Source organism: Paramisgurnus dabryanus, chromosome 22 (assembly GCF_030506205.2).
Source record: "Paramisgurnus dabryanus chromosome 22, PD_genome_1.1, whole genome shotgun sequence".
Classification (NCBI taxonomy): domain Eukaryota; kingdom Metazoa; phylum Chordata; class Actinopteri; order Cypriniformes; family Cobitidae; genus Paramisgurnus; species Paramisgurnus dabryanus.
In genome coordinates, this window is record NC_133358.1 from 32,391,554 (window position 1) to 32,417,052 (window position 25,499).

A 25,499-nucleotide genomic window follows, 5' to 3' on the forward strand; every position below is an offset into this window, starting at 1 on the left:
ATAAGTAAGGGATAATGTACAGGCAGCAGGTTGTTACTGCAGAAATAAGCCCCAACAGTGTGATAGCAATGATTTTGCAATAACAACCTGATATTTACCTCATGAGTAAAGTAAGGAACATTAAATATTGATTTGAAATATTTTATTTGCTAATTTTTATGGAATACAGACCTTCCGCGAGGTTTACCAATTTACTTTCGGTTTTAAGATTAGACATATAAATGTCATAAACACATAATTTGGTGTAATAATTTGTAAATATAATGCTGGATATGTTTTTAATATACATATTTATATTTAATTTTGTGTAATATTAAACTGTACCTGTCAAAATGATTTGCAGCATCTGGGTTACCGTGTGTTATTAGTTTTCAGCGGTAGTAATCTGAAAAAACGAACGTTGCAATGTCGCGACTGGCCTATCGGAATCAAGCATTTTAGAGAGCCGTGTAATAAAGTAAAATATAGATTTATTCTTTCTGAGATGTGGTGGTGTAAACCTAAGAGCATTATTTAACTTTTTCTACATGTGATGTTTTTCTCAGGTCTTCACTGGGATCTTCACAGCTGAGATGGTTTTAAAGATCATCGCTTTGGATCCGTATTTCTATTTTCAGCAGGGCTGGAACATTTTTGACAGTCTGATTGTCAGTCTGAGTCTGATGGAGTTGGGTTTGTCCAACGTTGAGGGTCTGTCTGTCCTCCGCTCCTTCAGACTGGTAATGAATTGACTTTAAAGTGTCCAGACGTTATTTGCACTCATAAATTATGTTTTTTAAATGACATTTTTTTATGTTGTTCCTCAACTTTTTCTACAGTTGAGAGTCTTCAAGCTGGCAAAGTCATGGCCGACACTCAACACGCTAATAAAGATCATTGGGAACTCTGTAGGAGCTTTAGGAAACCTCACGCTGGTGCTGGCCATCATCGTCTTCATCTTCGCCGTGGTGGGCATGCAGCTGTTCGGCAAGAACTACGAGTCTTGCGTCTGTAAGATTTCTAAGGACTGTACTCTTCCTCGCTGGCACATGAAGGACTTCTTCCATTCGTTCCTCATCGTGTTTCGGGTCCTGTGCGGCGAGTGGATCGAGACCATGTGGGATTGCATGGAGGTCGCCGGACTGCCGCTCTGCATCCTTGTCTTCATGCTGGTCATGGTGATCGGGAACCTCGTGGTAAGTTGGCTTGCGTCATTGTCTAAAGTAAACGCTGCTGAGATGGTTGGTTGATGGTTGTACTCCTGCGAATTATGCTGTGTGATGGCATTGATGTAATTTACGGATCATCAGCAGAAATTAAACTTTATAGTTAGCTGTGTTTTTTGGAGCGCATAAGGTGAGACTGAATTGTGGCTTGTGTTTGGGTCCATATCTCCTCTGTCACTTTACTTTAATTCAGTTGACCTCCTGACATTTCTTGCTTGGCATTTTGGTTGGCCAGGTACCCCACTCTCATTTCTGCCGTGCCTGAGAAGTTTTGGCTGTTGTGTGTCCATTACTGTATCTGTATATGTTCAGAGTAGCATACTACTATTTTATTCATGGATGTGATAATGATATGCAGAATAATATTAAGTGAGACTTTAAGGGCAACTACTGCTACTACTTTCTCCAAGGTTTAGGAGTGTGATTATGGGAATTTTTGACCATTCTTCTAAAAGCATATTTTAAAAAATGTAATTCTAAAAGTGACGTGGACGGCGGTGGGACGCTCTAATGTATATTGGATTATAGGAAATGTGTTCAGAAACCATATCACTGTTATTGAAACAAATATATTGATATTGAATTATATAGGTCCAGCCCTAGTGTAGATGTAGTGATGTAGTATCAGTGGATGGTTTTTAATCAAATGCTTGATGTTGACTTACAGCCTCTTAAGTGTCTTGAGTCTTTTGCTCAGTGGCTCAATGGTAATCGAGCTACAGTCTCAATAACTCAACAGTTCCTGCAACGCCCCACTGTGGGATTAAATCTGAAGCTTCTTTTGCAAACATTATAGATCAAGCGTGCCGCACAAGCCCTGAAAAGTGAAGCCAAAATGTCTTGATCGCCCCCCAGTGACTGGTCCCAGTATAGGTCATAAACCCCGCCTCCCCATGTTATTTACTTGAGACCAACTAAAAAATTTAATTACACTTTAATTATCTTTTTTCCGAAGTTGGTTTCTGTCATTTACTGAAGTTTTTATCACGCTGATGTAAATTCAAATGTTAGTTTTTAAAATCAGTTTGTGTTTAGTTAGTTATTTAATGATATAAAAACGGTGGTGTCACGTCATGATTGACAGCTGTGATATCGTGTGATATGCGCATTCTGCGAGAGCGAGGGCGGGGTCTTGATTTCGTGGCGTTACTTCCTGCTCACTACTGCACAGGACTGTTCCCGAAATAGTGATGGGAAGTCCGACTCTTTTTTGTGAATCAGTTCTTTCGGACAGTTCGTTTCAAAGAACTGGTTCAAAAATCCGATTCACCAGTTCTTTAACGTACTTTACGTAATTACATCATTCGCATCTAATTCTATCATCCAGGAGGGTAAAATACATAAAAAAATTCAAGTAAAGTCGTGTATGGTTGATTTATTATTATTTAGTTGTCCAACTAAAGCACATTCAAAAACTTTTAACAGAAATCATAATCAAGCTCATAACAACTTAAAATATAATCTGCACATACACACAAACACACACACAAACCTAACAAATACATTTTAGTCAAAACTGTGTTTAATATAATTAGCTGTACCATGCATATTTCCCGTGAGTTTTATGGTAAAATTAAATAAACTTACTTTATGTCTGTCAATCATCTTAGTTCATGTAGGCTACTGTATTAGCACAGCAACTCACTGATGTCCGTACTGTTTGGCTCACGCATGCTGCTCAGTATCCACAGTTCTTTAGTTCTTCGGACGCGTCCGATAGAAACTGTTCTCAAATTAGTGAACTGGTGACTCCACAAATGCAGCAACCTGTTCCTGACTCGAGAGTCGCTGTATCGTGCTTTTCAGCAACACATGCGCAGTATTAACGGCTCATCAAGTCGGACGCGTCCGATAGAAACCCTTCTTGATTCAGGTATTCATTTTATCAGTGACTCTGGAATACCAGTATGTTTGTTGCGCATGCTCAGTATCAACAAAATTCACCATGTCTCGGTTCAGTCAGTGATACTGTTGGGGAGAGCTTCTATGAATTAAGATACGGATTACTCTCTCTTAATTAAATTCGAAATGACTGTCTAACACATCTGAAAGTGAGTAACTTGTGGATCATTGCGGTCTCGAGAGACAAACTTTTTAAACGATTCAGTCCGATTAAGTGTACTGATTCAAGTCGTTCACTGAAAAGAACCAGTTCAAAAGAACGATTCGTTCACGAACTGGACATCGAAATCGCTACTGCGCAGACTCAAGACCCAAGATGTCAGCGCCATATTGGGACACTGGCGGCTTCACTTTTCACCAATGGAAGAGAGCGAACAGGCGTCGTCCATCTTTTTTTACAGTCTATGTTATAGATCCATAAAGTCAAACTGTGGGATTTCTGCAAACAAATTCTTTTAAAGATTTCCATGTCTTTTTGCACTTGGAAACCATATTGGGCTCTATCTTACACCCGGCGCAATGCAGCGCAATGTGCGACGCAAGTGTCTTTCGCTAGTTTCCACCCTAATTTTCACGTTTAGCGCCGCGTTGTTTAAATAGCAAATGCATTTGCGCCCCCTTTTGCGCCCATGGGCGTTCTGGTCTAAAAACGAGGTGTGTTCAGGCGCATTGTTGGCGCGTTGCTATTTCGAGGCAACTAAAATAGACTACGCCATTGACCAACAAAAACCTGCTCTAAAGTCTAAAGTCAATGGCGCAATGTGTTTTATGTTATTTAAAGAGCGCATTAGTAATATGCGCCTATACACGGAAGGACAACGCGGGTTTGCTTATCACAAGGTACATGAATGCGCAGCAGCACAAAAATGCTTTTAAATATGAAAGATTAAAGGATTGAATGTAAAAGATTATTATTGAATCTCTTGGACATAAATGAGGATCAATTATGAGACGTTAGAAGGCGCAAAGAGCTGCTTCACCTGCAGCCTGGTAAGTAAATAAATGCTTTGCTTTAAACAAATGCATCTGTTTTTAAATGTTTTTTTAATGCTACCTCACGGATTTATTGTATATGATGACTCTGTACCTGTGGATATGGTGAGATGAGAAACATTTTTAAGTAACGCTTAAAAAAACTCTTTGCTAAAAAAACCGCTGTCCAAAGTGCTGAAACGTGAGGAGAGCCGTTTGTAAATTCTTTATCTTCTGTTTGTTACAAATGAAGTATTTTTAGAGTACAAACCTTATCTTACATACTTGTAAATTATTTTTTGATGATATTGGATAGCCATACATTTAAAGGAATTACAAGCCTGCTTTTTACTTCCATGACTAAAAGAAAATGGGTTTTAAAGGTTTTAATAAAAAAATAAAAATTTCAATACAAGTGAAAAACAACACAATTATTTAACATTAATCTTAAACTGGGGATCTTCTTCCTCCGCTTAGTTTTTCAGTTTACAAAGTCCGTCATCTAAATAGGGATTAGACATAGCGCCAGAGCAACTTGCTTTTAAAGGGGATGAGAGCTGTGACTCTCATTGGTTTACTGCACGTTACGCCCAAAATACTCCCATTACAATAGGACCTACCCTTTTCGACCATGCGCTCGGCGCACAAACCATTTTTCCCGTCGTTAAATTAGCAAAAGTGGATTTGGACACGCCCATTTAGACGTTGCGCTGTGCGCTTTAGACAATGCGCTTAGATCGTTAAAATAGGGCCCATTGTTTCCCTGACATTTTAAGGTTGAATGTTTCTGCAGATTAAATGTCTGCTCTTTGTAATATTTGATATTACTTAACTAAGATGCAAAGTTATTTGGCTGGAGAACTTCTGTTGGCCACCACCCGAACACACATGCACACACAGACGCAAACACAATGTGCATGTAAGAGCCATTTATGGTGTTGTTCTTATTTTGTACACTAGGTGGACTATTGAGTTTTGGAATTGGATAAAATGGGTAAAGAAGTAATACTGCACAGGTGCGGGTAATGAGCATACCAGTTTTGACCGTGATTGGAATGGCATTGGAAAGCCATATGTCAGATCTATAAGAATTTGTATACTTTGTAAACTCTTTTTAATATTTAAACCATATGTAAATAAATCAATATAGAACGTGAAGATAGGACATTGTTATTGGTACACGAGTCAAACAGCATTCGCCCGAAACCTCTGTGAGTGACTGATTGGCAGTCACCGCAATAGTGCATATGTATTTTTTCTGTACACAAACGCAGAGCTCAGCCTCATTTAAATACACCCATGATTTATTTTCTATTCAAATAGCATTATGTTCAAATTTACGACATCTTATTCACTTCATTCATGTGTCGAGCCCCGTGGCTCATATAAATTCTTCCACAGTCTCTAAGTAACTACTCAGGATGATCTAAATATAGCCACATTATAACAAAGGTAACTATTATAACCATTTGACCTTTAACTGCTGTATGCAAATGAGCTTATGCAAGATCAGGTCAAAATATTTGAGGGATGCCACACATCTGCAGTGTTTATGAAATGTTGCTCAAAGTATCACACAGTCTCTCTATAATAACAACTTCTCCTAATGCAAACACAACACCTGAACATGTGACAATGAGAATAAATTGTTAAAATGTATTTTCTGCATTTGCCCGTTTTAAAAGGTGTAAATGTCATTAGTGCAGTACAATGCCAACTAAGGAGGAAAATGTTTGCTGTTGTTTATGTTGTCTACATTACATGTGCTTATGCACCGATTGCAAACAACACAAGTGAGATATTGATTTACTTTTGGCATGTGGTTGCGACTGTGAATCCTCTGATTGTCGTGTGGGTGTGCTTTTAGGGGGAAATGCCCATACAAGGAATATGGGGTCACTGATACGTAACAGGTACACATGTTAGAAAAAAACTTTCGAAACTTTTTAGGAAAGAAGAGGCGTGGGTTTGGACCAGAAATACAATGTCAATTGCTTTTTTGACACTTTGCATTTGTTTAGCATGAGGATTAGAACTCTTAAACTATGTTAATAAGTCAGGATGCATGAAATACCCCCCCTTTAAGTATTTATTTATTTCTCATTATTTTAATTTGTAAATAAATGACCAGTATTACATCAGATCTTTATTTTGACACTCACTCACCTCTCTTTCATATTTAAAGAGCAGATTTATTTAAGCATTTATATCATTAAAAGTGTGCTCATGATAAGTGCTTGATATGGATAACAAGTGTCATCAACCAGAGAATTACTTCCAGAGAAATTAGCATTATTACAGCTCCGTTCCTCTTCCAGACAGGCGGTCGGAGTTTGTGGCCAGGTGTTTTTGTTTGTAGGTCATTGGGTTGAGGTGAGATGTGCTTTCTATCCTGGTTTTACTGATGCAATATTATAAATAGTGTCCTTAACATGTCCATAAAATGAAACATTGAAATGTTATTATATCATGAAATGCACACGTGTGAGTTCCTACATTCAAAAAGTTCATCCATGTATATAATGTCGGGGGCATATTTTATTTTCCTTGTGGTTTTTGAGGGTCTGATGTAGAGCTGAAGATATTTGCCCGAACCCGACGGGACCCGTCGGGTCCCGACGGGCTCGGGCGGGTTCGGGCTTCATTTCTAACATTTTACACGGGCTCGGGGCGGGCTCGGGCTTCCGCTCCGGCTTTGTGAGGTAAATGAGCGGTCAAGTTCAAATCAGTAGCGCAGGATCGCGCTGAATTCATTTACAGTGGATTTAATGATTTTCCTCATCAAAAACATGTAGCCTTATCTTGGTGAGTAGGTTTTTCAATGTATAACGAAATATGAATCGAGTCTTACATAATTTAGACAGATGATATAGACTAATGTTGGCAGTAATGGAGAGAAGTGCCGACGCAAATCCCGCGGAGCCTGCCTCTTAATTTCGTTATTGCCAAATACCCATCTTAATTCAGAATGTATTATCTTAATTTAATTCGTTAAGAAATAATAATTTTATTGGCATATTTATAGTGTATTGCATAAGCCTATTTAGAATGAGATGTTACAATGTTACAGATTACTTATTTCTTTGTTTCAACTTCCAAGTGGCGTGTAGATTATTAGTCATGAATAAATAATGTTAAAACCTGTGTAAATTTCTCATTCTTGACAAAAGCTGTGTGTGTGCGCACATTTAAATAATGTCGGGCTGTAAACGGGTTCGGGCTTTTAAAAAGCTGTCAATCTAAATGTACGTTCGGGTTCGGGCTGCATTCTGTCGGGCTCCGGACATTTCGGGCCTAACTTTTAAGGCCCGATTACAGCTCTAGTCTGATGATCTCTACAGGAGAGATATACACTCACCTAAAGGATTGTTAGGAACACCACACTAATACTGTGTTTGACCCCCTTTCACCTTCAGAACTGCCTTAATTCTACGTGGCATTGATTCAACAAGGTGCTGAAAGCTTTCTTTAGAAATGTTGGCTCATATTGATAGGATAGCATCTTGCAGTTGATGGAGATTTGTGGGATGCACATCCAGGGCACGAAGCTCCCGTTCCACCACATCTCAAAGATGCTCTATTGGGTTGAGATCTGGTGACTGTGGGGGCCATTTTAGTACAGTGAACTCATTGTCATGTTCAAGAAACCAATTTTAAATGATTCGAGCTTTGTGACATGGTGCATAATCCTGCTGGAAGTAGCCATCAGAGGATGGGTACATGGTGGTCATAAAGGGATGGACATGGTCAGAAACAATGCTCAGGTAGGCCGTGGCATTTAAACGATGCCCAGTTGGCACTAAGGGGCCTAAAGTGTGCCAAGAAAACATCCCCCACACCATTACACCACCACCAGCAGCCTGCACAGTGGTAACAAGGCATGATGGATCCATGTTCTCATTCTGTTTACGCCAAAATTCTGACTCTACCATCTGAATGTCTCAACAGAAATCGAGACTCATCAGACCAGGCAACATTTTTCCAGTCTTCAACTGTCCGATTTTGGTGAGCTCGTGCAAATTGTAGCCTCTTTTTCCAATTTGTAGTGGAGAGGAGTGGTACCCGGTGGGGTCTTCTGCTGTTGTAGCCCATCCGCCTCAAGGTTGTGCGTGTTGTGGCTTCACAAATGCTTTGCTGCATACCTCGGTTGTAACGAGTGGTTATTTCAGTCAAAGTTGCTCATCTATCAGCTTGAATCAGTCGGCCCATTCTCATCTGACCTCTAGCATCAACAAGGCATTTTCGCCCACAGGACTGCTGCATACTGGATATTTTTCCCTTTTCACACCATTCTTTGTAAACCCTAGAAATGGTTGTGCATCAAAATCCCAGTGACTGAGCAGATTGTGAAATACTTAGAACGGCCCATCCGGCACCAACAACCATGCCACGCTCAAAATTGCTTAAATCACCTTTCTTTCCCATTCTGACATTCAGACACCCATCCTAACTGTAAATGTTTATATTGCACATGGACATTTTTCCTGCTGTCCATGACCCTATCAGAGCAGCCACAGGCGCTGTACGTGAGTTATAGCTGCACGTCTGCGCAGATCTCAGTGATTACAACGTTACAGTCACGTAAACACAGCACATGTGTGTACGTCACAGAAAGAGACTGTGGTTACATTGGGCTGATGTCTAAAGGGTCCCAGGTATGTGCGTGTGCATGTGTGCGTGTGTGTGTGTGTGTGTGTGTGTGTGTGTGTGTGTGTGTGTGTGTGTGTGTGTGTGTGTGTGTGTGTGTGTGTTCAGTCATCACTTCAGATGGATGTAGACACATTGAGATCCATGCACCTGTGTGTGGATAATCAGAATTATTTAAAGCGAGATCGGGTAACTGGAGAGGTGAAAGTGATGTGATCAGATCTCTGCTCGCTCTGGGATGTCATGATAAATATGTCTAGAATACTGTCAGAGCAAAATGCATTAAATCATTCATGCATTTGTAAGATGTTGTATTTATTTCAGCTACTTGTAAATCTCAAAGTATTTGATCAGCACGTAAGGAGAAGTGTTACACCTGACCTGCATCTCGCTTTGCATCCTGCCAACATTTGTAGGCATCGATGTCCTTGTATGGAGAGATAGTGTCAATGGTACGTGCTGTCTGTGATTGTCACGTCTAGATTGTGTGTGTAACCAGATCTTCACTTCTGTCCCTCAGCTGTCCAGCTGGTATCACTGAGATTCTGACTGTGATTGGCTCTCAGTTTCACTTATGCTTGTTAAGTCAACAGTATAACCTGCCAGTTAACACTTTACTCATAACTAGTAAATAACGACTGTTGGTCGCTGTCTTTTATGGATTGATAAAAGTGTTTTTGATCAAATGTTGACCCTGTATGTTAAGCTGTTAATGTGACTTCAATGATGAATATTTAATATATAACCGATCTCATATGTTGATACTTAACAGCATCATTAGAAAAATATATAAAATATATTCATAAACATATAACAGTTCCTGGTTTCTTTCAGCAATCAAATAAAAACAAATCAAATCAAAGTTAATTTTGTCTAGTTTAGAACAAATAATATTTATTTTATACATGTCTTCTATCTCTTGGTTTTGGCTAGAAGGGACACAGCTGCGTCCTAAATCTTGCGAGATGTTTAGTTAGTTTATAGATGGGTTTGGTAGGATTAGGATGAAAACAGCAACCCTGGCTAGATGGAATACAGCTACGGTATAAATCCCATGAAATGTTGGGTTTAGCGTTAGGTTTGGGGGTTTGATCTGGATAAAAACAGCGCTCATTTGACTAGATTGCTCTTTTATAGGCGGTTGATGTTTCCCTTCTAGCCACAACTTCATCTCTTCTCACGTTATGTATTTTCATCCAATCATCATTGAGAATGACTTTCTCTCTCTTTCTCTTTCTCTCTCTCTCTAGAGTTAACGTTCCTGCATCAGTGCTTGGATCAGTAGTTTACAGTCAATAATTTTTTGGACCCTCCCACTATGGTACACCTAGTTATCTATCAATCTGGCAACACTGATTGACATCTGTTATGTCAGTATGGATAAAAATCACAGAATAGCCTTTCAGTTTTTTTTTTTTTCAGAAAAAGGCAGAACTCTTGGAAGCGTAAGGTGGGAGGTAGGAATGCGACGATAAATGTCGATATACATTAATAATACAGCTGATATTATGCACAGCTATTTTAATGTACTACGACTTTTGATCAGTAAGTCCTTATCGATCTAAAATCACTGTGAGTCGTTTATAACATGCATTTAACTCATCAAACATAATCATTATACATATTCTTTATTATCATGAAAATACCTGAAAAGATTTGAAGAACAGCAATCTAGATAAATGCTTTAGCCATTTCCTGAAGATGTGTGTGCATATCGAGTTTCTGCACGAAAGCGCCATCTGGCTTTTGGATGTAGCGGCATTTCACTGTAATTAATTGAGAAGCATAGCAAGCATCATCGGCTGATATATCAGTGCACCCCTAGTGGGAGGAAAAAAAGAGTTATGAGTACAGCACAGCTATATGTTAATGTTGTTTACATTATATGCACTTAAACGCTCATTGCAAACAAAACAGTTCAGATTAGATTTTGATTTACTTACCGCCTGTGGTTACAACTCCTGAATGGGGTCTTTTACTGATGGGAGTACTCCTTTTCTCAGTTGTAAATGATTGGCAAATCCGCTGTCAAACTGGGCCTTGTTTGTAAAGCAGTCGTCTCTGAAATGCAGGTAACAAACATAAACCCATTTGCAATTATCTTGCTATCCGGAAAAAAACAAACTCCATGCACTGTTGTCTTAAGACAGGGTTATTTGAAAAGCTGAATAAGGTTTTCTTCTCTTTACTTCCAAAAACACACTTCTTTTGTCGTGGTATTGTTGATTCTTCATATATAACAAAGTTGTCGGTCTCACTCTGATTGACCTGTGGGCGTGCTTTCCGGGGGAAGTGTCCATAAAAGGAATAAGGGGTCCATGATACGTAACAGTTAACCATGTTCGAAAAAAACTCTTTCACAAGCTCACCTGATTTTTGATTATGCCTTTGTTTAGCATGAGGAGTACAACTCTTAAACTGTGTTAAAAACGTAATTTTTATTATGGTAATGTTGACATTTGCATGAAAGTGCTCTCCTGCAATATTTGTTGGGTACATTTAACAGGAGCACATGGTTAGCATGCGTTGATCAAACATTGACATCTCAGTTTATTGTTCTTGTATGTTTTGGCCTCTTCGTACTGACATGATTTTCCTGCAGGCTGGTTTTTGTTTGTTAGTTGTGTTTGTTGTCCTAGGTTTGCATTGAGATCGATGTTGAGATGTTTCTCCGGGCTACACCAACTCTTGACTGTCAGAAACATTTGCCACCTGTTGTGTCGTCAAATGTAGCGTATGATAATGTAAGGCAGCTGTCTGATGTAATGGTGTTTTTTTAGGCTGTTCTCCGTGTATCAGGTCAGTGTGGGTGCGGTTTTGTATCCAGTTGAGGTATGTGAGATGCCCAGCACCTCGTCTACCTGCGCTATGAGCTTACAGACCATCTATGTAACATGGGAACAAGAGGAAAGGGATTTTCAAGCTGGATTTTATGTTTGCTTGTAGCTTAAGTGAGCAGGTGAAGGATTAAAATGTCAAACCTAGTCAAGGAATAATCAGACTCACATTACTAGTTAATAATGCAGGTGAATGAAATGAATAGGGTTGCAAACTTGGAAACTTTCCATTGGAAATGACATGGGAATATATGGGAATTGTGGCACATGGAAGTCAAGGAAGCGTCTGTTTGTTTGCACAAAATTTACAATTTATTATTTCCTTTAATTCCTTTCAAACTTAGAATATTTCCAAAATTCCTTTGCAAGCATATTCATAAGAAACTACTAATTGACCTCAAATTAATTTTATGCACGCCTGGGTTAAAAACCATAAACCTAGTACAAAATCCACAAATATCCAAATATCTGCTGTGCTGATGTTGTAGCACGCACGCACACACACAAACACATGGACATACATACATGCACAAATGCACACACAAAAAATGCACACACACGGACATACACACAAACGCATGCACACACACGCACCCACTTACACACAAATGCACGCACAAATGCACGCACACTCGCGCAATCACTGACACACAAATGCACGCAAAAAAACACATGCACACACATGCACGCACACACAAACAAATGCATTCACACTCGTGCACCCACGAACATACAAATGCATGCACAAACGCATACGGAAATATACACATGCACAAACGCATGCACGCATGTGTGCACACAAACATGCACAGAGACATACACGCGCACACACATACATGCACACACAAACAAACACACAAATGCATTCACACTAGCGCACCCACTTACACACAAATGCACTCACAAATGCATACGGACATACACACATGCACAAGCGCATGCACGCACGTGTGCACACAAGCATGCACAGACACATACACGCGCACACACATACATGCACACACAAACAAACACACAAATGCATTCACACTAGCGCACCCACTTACACACAAATGCACTCACAAATGCATACGGACATACACACATGCACAAGCGCATGCACGCACGTGTGCACACAAGCATGCACAGACACATACACGCGCAAACACATACATGCACACACACTCCTATAACCAAACTCCTGTGTTGATCCTCAACAGCATCATTAGTTGTCTTGAGATCTTAATGTTGTCTGGTGTGCATGATTTCATTATGAAGGTCTCAGGTGATGTAGACGAGTTCAGGGTTTAGTGTTGTCGCTCTCTTCAGTGAAGTTGTGTGGCCTCTGCTGGTCATGATGAATGTGATGAACATCAGTCACAGCTCCCTGCGGCTCTGAGATTTGCTGGAGATCTCCGCTGTGACTGCTGCTAATGAAAGTAAATCACTCCTGAAGTCTTAACTGCGTTACAGTTTTGATAGAGAGAAATGTGAAGAGGAGAGACACATGTTGGCTTTGTTTCAAAACCTAATGGATTCACTGGCAGTCGGCTTACAGTATTATACAGTATGTGTCTTTCTGTTTGTATGTTTTCATATCTGTGTATTTATCATGTGCATCCATGTGTCACTTATCTATTATTGAAAGATTTTACTACATGGAGAACATTTGACAGACTCAGACTGTTATATTTAACATTATACTGTGTAGTCATGAAGTGCAGCGCTTCTGTACAGATGTAATTTAGCATGAAGCTGTTTATTTCTGGATAATTACAGGATGATTCAGCACAGGTGATGGGGAATGACTGTACACGTCTGTGAGAGAGACGCTTTTATTTATTTTATTATTTTATTTTGGGATATTTTAGCCCCCTGGTGTTTTGCTCATGCGTCCGTTACATCATAGTCCCGCCCATTGTTGAAGCTGTCATAGCAGCAACACAACAGATCAGCAAGACTCTCCTGTTGTTTTAAAAGTCCCATGTTTGCCACACATGCAGTCAGTTATTTCAGTCATGCAAGACTAAAGGGGGTCGCACACCGGACGCGCCGTTCTAAAAAAATTGAACACATTGTTTTCTATGAGTATACGCACACCTGCGCCGACAGGTGGTGCCTGTTCGCAGCGCCCAGCTACAACTCAGGAAGTTGCTGAAATCCCTGTCACGCCACTCACATAGTTTAACATTAAATAACATCATATTTGTCCCAGATCATTAACGATTAACATTGGCTGCTAACGTAAATTTTGCATTTTGAAGTAGACGCTATCTGTTTAAGCTCATGTGCACTTCTGGTGTACGATACCTCCCGAGTTGTCCTAGATGCGACTCGACGCGTCGCTGCATGTCCGGTGTGCGACCCCCTTTAAGTCCTATCTACATGACTGAGCAAAGTCAGATGTCTCTAAAGTCGTGAGCTAATTAAAAAACATAATTCATATTTCTGACCAACAATGACCATATTAACATGCACCCACATAATCTGATTATAATGGGATTTAACACAATACTTTGATAAAAATAATGCGATTAAAATCATAATCGCAGTACGTATAATCGTATTAAAACAGGTGACATACGCCATTTTTAACACATGTAAACACTTCAGTGGCATCTATACTACACTAACTGAAGTGTGCATATGTTTTTGTCACGTTTAAACTTGACATTAGGAAGTTTTCCCTCCGCAAGCAATCGGAAGATAGTGAAAAGCGCTATATAAATAAAATGTAATTGAATAAGAACATGTTTGTCATTTAACGTAAGTAAATTAAAACAGTGGACGGTATATGTGAGTAGGGGTGGGCGATAAACCGGTAGACAAAATTAACCGGTAGAAATTTGTCAACCGGTAGAGATTTTGGACTATCGTTTCTATCGAGGTTACGTGCCCACGTCACGCTCCTGTGCGTGTGGTCGCGAAAACGTAACGTTTGTACACGTATTTAAGCACTGCAGTTTTAAAACAAGTTATTTTAAGCCATTGAAACACAGACAACAGATCTGTATGCGTGCGTTCTTTCTGTGTGTCAGGAGCGGACAAGTCGCGCAACCGCTGCTCTTTCTGTCTGTGAGGAGCGCGCAAGTCGCGCGACCTCTGCTTATTAAGCTCGTGAGCATTTTTCCCGCTTTATTGGCCTTAAATACACATATGCGTCAAAATTCCTGTCTTTGCAAGCATCATCATAAACACGACCAGTAAGGTCTTAAGAGAAAGTAAACAGCTAAAAGAGAAAGCGCATGTGTAACAGTGTATTGGATCCGGACTTTGGTCTTAAAGGGGAAGTTACCTAATTTTGCTCCTGTCTGTCACTCGTGTTAATCAAACAGCATTGAGAAAAAAATCTCTCGCTCCTGATTAAATCACCTTTCTACCTTAAATAAAAATATATATAGGCCTATATATACATGCATAATTATTTATTATCATTCTTATTGACTGTGTATCTTCAGAGAGCTTGAGTTTTGTTTGTTTTTATCTTCTTTCTATGCTTGTATATGTTTTTTGTGAGAATTATGAACATTTCTATGGTATTAAAGATTTAAACCTTATTAAAACATAAAAAACTCTACCGTGATACATATCGTTATCATGATATAAAATTAATCCTATCGTGATAGAAGATTTTGGTCATATCGCCCACCCCTATATGTGAGTTCATCATTTGTGCTCGCTCAGACAGTCGGTGATAGGATGATTTACAATATGTGGGTGTGGCCATCTGAGATTTATACTTCTATCGTTGTGTACATGTACTTTGATATTATCTTGTTTTTTTTATATATGGTTTTGACCATTGTATTATTGAAACCCTTGGGGTACCTTTAAGTACCTTGTAAATACCATGGTACATTATTATTTTGTTGGTAGTCAATGGTGGTTTTGCCATCTGATAGCATCACTGTACCAGACCAGAAGTGCCTTCAGATGATCTTACTAACTCGTTTGGGCTCAGGTGGTATAGACACACAGCATTACATCACATCTTTACTGCTAAATCGGATGAAATACATCACGCTTGTCTTTTTAACTCCTCCGAACTAAAGGTAAAAGCCCTGGTGTTTATATTATACAGTAACAGGGGGGTGGAGGGGGGGATTCAAGGCCACTAGATGGAGCGACTCGTCTCACATATTGAAATGCCACGCTGTGATTTATTCTTCACAAGAGCAAAGTGGGTCGGCTTTATTGTGCTATGAGAATAAAGCCATAGATTACTGAAGCCAAAGACATACTTTACAAGTAAATGGACATCCCATATTTGTGTTGACATTGTATGAAGTGAATAATATGTCAAACAGATGCATCTTTCATCTCTCAGACACGACCAGACTCTTCTTGTTTTTACAGTAATATTTACTCATACTGACCAGACCATTCTCCATCAGACTGACATCACAGCGTTTAACAGAGATAAAACACAGCACTACAATGGTGTTTGTGGACCTATCGACCCAATCATATTTCACAGGATTTTTTGTTGCCCTTTCATATCTCAGGAGACTTTCTTTTCTCAGTTAAATTATTATTTCTTGACTGTGTAAAATCCACGCAGATAGCAGATATTCTTTCATATATTAAGAAACATTATCTAGGAGAAGCTGTTGAGCAATGAAAGATTTGTGGTTTTATTTTCCTTTTTATTTTCCTATGGTTTATTCCAGGTGTTATGAAACTAGAAGATGTAATACATTGATTCTGTTGTTGGTGTCGGCTTGCATCTGGTTGAACGATCTCAGTTTTGTTGTATTGAACGCTCCAATAGGCTTTCAGAAGTTCAGAATACATTCTGCCATTGCAAACCTTTGGTGGGTTTATACAGGGCCATACGGCAAAAAAATTATTATAAATTATTTTGTGTATATATTGTAAGACAATTTCCTAAATAAGATAGCACCTCCCCAAAGGACACTGCATGAGGGCAAAGTGAGTGCGCGGGAAAAGCCACTCTCCACGATTCACAGTGGACTTCCCACTGAGACACATTTGGGTTTCAAAGACACACCTTTAGGGTGTCATACATTTGTATTCTTTTCTCTAAAAGCAAACTGTATATGAAATGCTACATGCACAAAGAATCTAAAATCTGTATCTTATTTGTTTTCTATTGGAATGTCTCATTGCAAGTGGTTACAGGTCTCACTCATATAACAACAGAATTCAATGTTAAAGTATATGTGAAACTTCATTCAATGTTGATAGACACCTCCCTTTCTAAGCATAAACCAATCACCCACTGTATACAGATTAAGGACAGCCCTTAGTTTTACCAACAACCAATCAGTACCAAATTCCTATATGCTTTGTTCTCTGGTTATTTAAGGAGATGTGTAGAAGATTTAGGCGGGACTTTCAATATCGAGAAATGCACCCCCATGATGCTGTCCTGGCACAGCATCATGTATTGTTATTTTACTTTGAGGAATCTGTAACCAGATCTTCATCTCATTACCAGGTATGCAATGGGTTTTCGTTTGATTTTCGTATTCGAATTGGAATGTAAATTGGCTTCTGAATTATGTTTTCTTACCTGGTAAATAAATTGTTACATTTGAATTCATTCTATCTTCTCTGTTTCATTAACTATTCTTAAGTTACTACAGGTATTACGAGATCCTTTATCACCATAAATCTACGACCGGGGTATAAATTCATGCTAATTGTCTATACCAATGAACTTAGAGGTTCAGCCATTACTTTACTATATGTGGACTATCAGATGATAAGTCAGGACCTCTGATCAGTATCTCTACTATAATTATAGTTTTGAGTTCTGTATTAAGTTGGATATAGTTGGCTAGGTTGCATAATATTTTCTAATGATAATTAAGGGCACGCCAGCATGGGGCAGTTGCTTCAACCATTTCCTCTGGTTACACGGATAGTCTAATTATTTAACCCTAACTAAGTTGTGGGTAATTGTAATGATTATTCGAGGACTATATAAGTCAGGACCTCTGGTGCGGTTAAGTTTAATTATTTAACCCTAACTAAGTTGAGGGTAATTGTAATGATTATTCGAGGGCTATATAAGTCAGGACCTCTGGTGTGGTTGAGTTTATGGTTCAGAACCCGCACAACGGCCGGTGTGGGCTGATATGATATTGGTAATCGAATGAATGAGTCCAATGTTAACATGAGTAAATAGAATGGTCAAATGTTTATCCAAATTCCAAAATTACATCAATTTGATTCATATTACAATACGTTTCATATCTTTGGAGTCAGATATTAAGTTGCGTAATGTTAAAACCGGAAGCACCGGAAAAGACCGAATGCGCTAAAAACCGGCCATGCCGTTTGGATTCCGTCGTTGGGCCAAACGGATGGATGGGGTCATATTTGGACCTCCTTACAATATAATACACACACATTCATGAATGTATTACATGTATATACATGTGTATATATTTTTTAAGATTTTGATATGTTATATTATATACAAAATTCAAAATATATATACATACATAAAAATTATGCAAACACAAACTTTTATTTTGTATGAGATTAATCATGATTAATCTTTTGACAGCCCTATGAAATATCTTTCAAAATATATATTTTGGAATATGTTTACACATTTTTCATCTATATATTTTTGCATGTTTTGAAATATATTTAAAAAATAAATATATTTTAAAGCTTTAAAAATATATTCAGCCCTCCATATATTTCAATCCAAGAAAAAATATTCACGTCACAATGAAAGAAAAACTTTATTTATGTTACAAACATGTAAACAGCTTAATATATTTTTATAAATATATTTTTAACTCAAAAAATATCTCTATATTTTAAAAGTATTGTGTCATCCTGGTATTCATAGTACACTGAAAAAAAATATTAATTGAATTTACAATTTTTTTTAAGGTGAGTGGTGAGCAATCAATTAATTTAAGCTACATTTAAACAAAAAAGATTAGTAAAGTAAAATAAAATATAAAACTTTTGTTACAATGTATCTTAAATAAATTGATTGCAACCACTTACCTTAAAAATATTTAGTAAATTCAATGAATCATTTTTTTCAGTGTACAGAGATACAGATGTTCATTTATGAATCTGTCTAATAGTTACTAAATAAATATATACCGGTACTAATATTTACTAAAATAAATATTCACTCATTTACATCGCTGGTGATCTTTGACCCATGCTAACGTAATTATTAAAAAGTCGGCAAGAGGCTACGAATAATTTACCGTTTACAGTGTTATCAAGTGAACTTAACACTGACATGGAAACTGTGATCCACAGAGGAAATGTAACCGGAGCGCCGGGTCACCATTAAGAGTAGAAGTGCGTAAATGTGACGTGTCTGACTGCCAGAGACACAATGAGATCCAACATTCACTTGCACGACCTATGTGGACTTTATATTCTGTGCCATTTCTATATGAGCTTTAATAAAATAAACCATCCTTACTTTTACTGTGTTGTTAAATGCATTTAAATACTTTGTGCTGTAATCTATAAATCTATGCACATTAAAAGTAATGTGAAAACTTTTTGTGTGCTTACATCCAGCAGCTACAGACCTTAAACGCATCATTGCGCTCTGTGGGTCCTGTAGACATGAATAATCCTCACAACATTTGGCTTGTGTGATGTTACCTTTTATAAGTGATCTACTGTAAGTAACTTGTGATTGTTGCCTGGCATGTATTGAAACAGTTGAAACAAAGAGAAAGGTCCTCTTAACAGCAGCACATGACATTTAAAGCCGCTCAGTTTGGTGTCATGAGTTGAAATCACAGTTTTAATTACAGCTGTGTGAAACACAGAGATGTGCCGGTGGTCCGAGGGCTTAGGGTGATATATTGGTCTCTGGGGTATAAACTCAGTTGTAGAAGAGGCGATGGACAGCTTTGTGTTCCACACATGCCCTTGTTTTCTACCCTGCTCCCATAAATCATTAGTTGTGTGTTACCTAGCTTGTGAATAATCTCTTATTGTCTCAGTTATTTGAGGTTTGTTATCATTTGGAACGGGGTTTCAACCCATTACAACCACATAGCAGCTGTCTACCAATTATGAACTATTTTGAACACCTAGCAACCTCATAACACCCTAGCAACCGTGCCAATCGCTGCTCTAACATCTGTGTGGTGAGATTTACACTGGCAAACATCAACATCAGCTCTTTTTTGCTTTATATTTTTAGAAAATGTTGTCCTACATTTGTGCAGGATAGTCCAGAAATGTGTCATGTTTTTTGTCTAATTAACCTTTGAGTTGTATTACAGTCGTGTTTCATATTTTTGACTATAGCGCAGGTGCACCAGGGCAACAGCAATGAGAACCCATTCAACAATATGACACACAATACAGCTTTTTAACCTTGAAATAGTTAACCCTGGGTTATTCTAAACCCAAAAAATGTAAATTACTTTATTAATCAACTTATATTATTTAATAGTTATGTTTAATTAATAAAATATTGAAAAGTGACAGCCTGTTAAAAGCACATCCATCATCAGAAAGGAATCCACATGTATTCTAAAATGAAATGATATGTTTGAATAAATTATTATGATATAATATTTTTTAGGTGAACTATTTCTTTAAAGTATGTGTAAAGTTATTTCAGAGAATTGTTTTTTAACACATTATAATTGTATTGCTGAATCACGTTACAAAGACTGTGAACTATGTAGTACAGAATTATGGAGTTACATCATTTTGTCACATTTCATGGGTTCAGGATTATTTGGGCGGGGCTAAAACGGTGGCTCGATGATGCACTGGAGCCACCGAGCATGGCCCCGCCCCTAACACAATCGTGAGCATACATTCAGGTTGTAGCTGTGTTTGAATTTTGAGAGAGACAGCACCTTTCCACGCTTTTTATAGCTTTTTATAGACAAGATTGTATAGCTTATTTTATTTACTTTGCATTATTTAAATCATCTGGCTGGTTAATAACACATTTTTCTGTGTTGTGACAAACTCAGAACACATTTAAAATCACTTCACACAGACTTTAATTTATTTTTAACACTTACAATAGAAGCAGACACTTTACAGAAGCAGTTTACAATTATACATTTTGGCCAAAGTGACTTTAAAGTGCATTTACAGTAAGCTATACATTTTTATTAGCATGTGTGTTAGTAGTTAAATTAGTATTTATTTTTTATTAGTATGCATGCTTTATGATGGAATCTATGACCTTTATATTGCTAGTCATCTTGATCACATGGGAATTTGTATGTATTTTAGGCAGTGGCCAATTTGTCTGAATTCATATGAAGTGAAGCGTACCAAAAATCTAAAATTGTAAGAAAAAAAAACATAAATAAAACACCACCCATAACCCCGCCCACAAACCCAACGGCACCAGGACAAAAGGAAATTGTAGATGTATAAATAAGATTGCAAAATTGATATAAATTATCTGTATAAAATGCATACGAAATGCCATGAGTTTGTTTATGTGTGCAGATCTCTGGAAGATGAAGTTCTTTTGTAAAATAAAGATGCAGAAAATCAGAAATGAGTAACTTCAGTATTCTTGTGCAGACTGTTAATGTATTTGTGATAAACGCTTGACATTTACAGAGGTTTAATTGGTGTTTCCTCAGGAAGGGAATTCCGAGTGTTACACGTTTAATAACTTTGATTGCCTTCTTTCATTCATGAACTGCAACTGAGCAAATTATTAAGAGGAAATTACAGCTACACGCAAAGACTCACTTGATTATTAAAGTACCAGAGCTGTGTGTGCGTCTGTTTCTGTGTGGCAGCGTGTGTGTGTGTGTGTGTGTGTGTGTGTCAGTGTGTACCTGGTAACTATCACGTTGTGGGGACCAAATGTCCCCACAAAGATAGGACTACCAATATTTTTTGACCTTGTGGGGACATTTTGAGGTCCCCATGAGGAAACAAGCTTATACATTTTACAAAAACTTACAAAATTATCTTTATTGAAAATATAAAGTAGCAGAAAGTTTTCTGTGATGGTTGGGGTTAGGGTTGGGTTTGGGGAAGAGAATAAAAAATACATTTTAGGGCAGCAACGATTAATCTCGATTCTGTGTTTCATGCACAGCTTGTGTGTGTACTATAGCATTTGGTCAGTAGGCAGTCCTTATCAATCTAAAATCATTATCGTTTATAGAGTCGTTTATAGCGTGCATTTAAAAAAGCAACACTCGTAAACCCTAAAACAATTTGAAGAACAGCGATAGAAATATTCCTATAGACATTTCCTGGAATAGCGTTTGTAATGCTACTTCTTCTGTGACACAAAGGGAGTTTCTGCACGAGAGCGGCGCCCCCTGGCTTTGGGATGTGCCGGGATTTCGCCGTAATTCATTCTAATTCATCCATGTCGTTCCGTCGTACTGATAAACTATAATAACAAAACAACACGTTTTCATTCAGAACACGTGAACCAGCTGAAACGGACAAGGGGATCAGTGAGTACATAACAGCTACCGTAGTTACAACACGCATTTGGAAAAGCAAGGCGCTAGAGAGCACTGTTTGTTTGAATGCAAAATACAATTTCACCACTAGATGGGGGTAAATCCTACTTACTGACTCTTTGAGAAAACGCACATTTGCACGTTTAAACATTACAACCATTATACAGTTTGTATAGTATAAAATGCATTACATCTATGAAATGTCCCCACAAAACATGGAAACCAGAATGTGTGTGTGTATGCGACACAATGACACACAAACACACACTCATGCACACGCGCACACACTCAGAGTTGTGGATTGAATCGTCTGATGGTCCCCCTCTGTGTGTGTAGGTTGTAGATGTGACATTTAAAACTGTGTTCTACATCTCACCTGCTGTTTACAGAACTCAAACTGCGACTGCATCACAAAAACCCACCTGAGTCAAAGTACAGGTGTATATGAGCCCAAACAGCTTCACCCTGAGAGCTTCATCCCACATCTGAGAGACGGAAAACTCGGTCTGTTTGAAATGTGAAACAGGAATAAAGAGTTTCTGAATGTCAGACAGCTGCCCACATAAAATCTTAAGGAGAAGAATAACGGTTGGGAATGGCCATGCTAGGTGCGTGGGGTATCATGTGGTGCTGTGATGGACTTTTGAGGCATGACACCATTGTACCAAAGCGCTCACCTTGAAATAAAAAATCCATTGACATTTACTTCCATGTTTTACTCACATGCGCTCCAAAAGCACCGGTGTTGAGACCCAGTGATAAATTAAATAAAGATAAATCACTTTGTCATAAATGTCACTTCTCTCTCCTCAGGTCTTGAATCTCTTCTTGGCCTTGCTCCTCAGCTCTTTCAGCGCCGACAACCTCTCGGCCCCGGACGAAGACGGCGAGATGAACAACCTGCAGATCGCCATCGCCCGCATCCAGCGCGGGATCTTCTGGCTGCGACAGGTCCTCTGCGACTTCTTCAACGGGAACTTCAAGCGACGACGGCAGAAGGCCAAAGAGGCTAAAGCCATGCTGAAGCTCAAACGTCTCAGCCAGCAGGCGCACTGGGCGGAGGGCAACGGGACGGCCGGAGTCATCGAGCGAGGCGGCGAGGATGACAGCTACATGACCAATCCTCACCTGACCATCAGCGTACCCATCGCGCCCGGAGAGTCGGACGTGGAGTTCCCTGAGGAAGAGGAGGAGGAGGAAGAGGAGGATGCTAGCGAGAGCTCGGAAGAGGAGAGGGAGGAGCCTAAACCGGTGAGTGACATGTGTCATCATCACTCAGGTGTAGTTTCACAAACTCTCTGTTAGTGGTGAGACAAGTAGAGAGGTGCACACTTGAATATCTTACATTGGAATGAGACTGTCGGTCTATGCGGTACTAAATCTGTTCTTTGCTTTAATGGTGACATTTTCTGTCCTCATGAATATTTAATGAGAATGATTGTATGCTTAACAGCACAATAATGCATCTGGTGTATTAAAGGGCCTCCACTGAACGGATCCTCTTTCCTAAACTATTGTCAGATGATAAGTGTTGTAATGTGCCCTCAGGACAGCTGTGAGAAGATAAAACAATGATCTCACATGAGTGAGATGATAAAGGTGTACAGCTGTCCTCTTTCAGTGCACAACAGAAGACGCAATGATTTTAGCCTCTTCTGTCTCATCTCACCCGGTCAGTCACACTAAACCCTACGAGCAGAAGCAAACCTCTAAAGCCCAGAGAAGAGTCTGTTTTTTTAAGTGTAAGAAAACATTAGTGCACGGTCATACGCACAGCCTTGCACAGTATAGTTTATTTGACTTGTACGTGTGCACAGACGTTTGACGCATATGCATTGTGACTAAATGCAATGCATTTTCTTGGGTACATACTACAGTCTCCTGTATGTGCATGCACGACCTTAACGTACAAAGTAGGCGAGGTATGAAAAATCCGGTGGTGCATGTGTACAGTACGAAAATTGCACATTGTACACGTATCCTTGCGTATGTGTGAAAACACGACTATACTTTGCCCTTTAGTGTTGTGTGTCTGTGTACTGGTTGTCAGTGTTTGTTAATGTTGTGTGCTGTTGGTCAGGGTGTTTATAAGCAGTGTTGGGGAAAGTTAAAAAAGTAATGCATTACAATATTCTATTCTATAATAATTGTGTTACTTAGTTAGTTTTCATGGAAAGTAATGCTTAGGTTACTTTTACTGTAAGTTACTTTTGCATTACTTTTTCTTACTTGGCTGAGGCTTGATCTCTTTCAGACCTTGCTGGTGTTTTTTATGATCGCAAAAATGTCAAGCTCTGGCCTGCCATCTCTGTTTCTGACTCACACTGTTCCCGCTCAGGTGCACAGAGTGCGTAATTCTACGTTAATATGTTCAGTTTAATTCAGTACATTATTTTATTTTTAAATTGAATTAATTAAACTGAAAAGTAACTCAAATATTAATGTGTACATTAAGTAAGGGATAATGTAGAGGCAGCCGGTAGTTATTGGGAAATAAGCCCCGACAGTGTGATCAGGATCCGACGCGAAGCGGAGGGTCTTGTATCACACTGAAGGGGCTTATTTCCCAATAACTACCGGCTGCCTCTACATTATCCCGCTTATTACACGGCTACTTGCCACATAAGAAAAAAACGGACATGAATATGAATTTGAAACATTTTATTGGCATATTTGTTTTAAATTAACATGTTTATCCTTCCGCGAAACTTTTATTAAGATCCTCTGCTTCATACTTGTCTGTCTCCATTTTTTCTCTTTTAGCCAGTCTTTGAGAAGTTTTAATGCCCATTCTGTATTTTTTTGTGTGTTGGCTTCGTAGCTGTCATGCTCTATTTTGTCAAGTTCAGTCTCAGTAAGCTGTCTGTGTCTTGTCGTGGTTGTCGAGTGTTTGTCACAAGATGGCGCCAAACAGTAATCTTTATTGATCTTTATTGGCGCGGAGCGATTTTACTCGTGCAAGTAGTCCAGCTATGCGTTATTATTTTGGAGCGGTTATTATTTGAAAAGAACGAACCTGCAAATGTCTCAACTGACCAATCGGAATCGAGCATTCCAGAGAGCCGTGTAATAAGCGTTACTAATGCGTTACTTTACTCGTTACTTCAGAAAAGTTATATTATTACGTAATGCTCGTTACTTGTAATGTGATACCCCCAACACTGTGTATAAGTGTTTGTGTTTCAGTGTTGTGTGTCTGTGCATTGTTGGTCAGTGTGTTAGTGTTGTGTTGCTGCGTACAGTGTGTGTTAGTGTTGTGTGTCTGTTACTGGTTGTCAGTGTGTGTGCAGTATGTGGGTCAGTGTTTGTAAATGTTGTGTGCTGTTGGTCAGGGTGTGTATATGTGTGTGTTAGTGTTGCTGTGTGTTTTTGGTCAGTGTTTGTACAGTTTGTGGGTTAGTGTTTGTAAATGTTGTGTGCTGTTGGTCAGGGTGTGTATAAGTGTGTGTTACTGTTGTGTGTCTGTGTATTGTTGGTCACTGTGTGTGTATATTTGTGTGTTGCTGTTGTGTGTCTGTGTA

At 38.8% G+C, this 25,499-nt stretch overlaps 1 protein-coding gene across 2 annotated transcripts in view; it reads left to right on the forward strand.

The window, feature by feature from the left end:
* Positions 1 to 25,499, forward strand: part of scn5lab (sodium channel, voltage gated, type V-like, alpha b) — a 127,910-nt gene that overhangs the window by 69,244 nt on the left and 33,167 nt on the right. For both annotated transcript variants that reach the window (XM_065258918.2, XM_065258917.1), the window contains 3 exons: positions 546 to 719; positions 819 to 1,175; positions 22,792 to 23,229. In XM_065258918.2, coding sequence (XP_065114990.1) covers positions 546 to 719; positions 819 to 1,175; positions 22,792 to 23,229 — 969 coding nt within the window. The remainder of the gene's footprint in view (positions 1 to 545; positions 720 to 818; positions 1,176 to 22,791; positions 23,230 to 25,499) is intronic.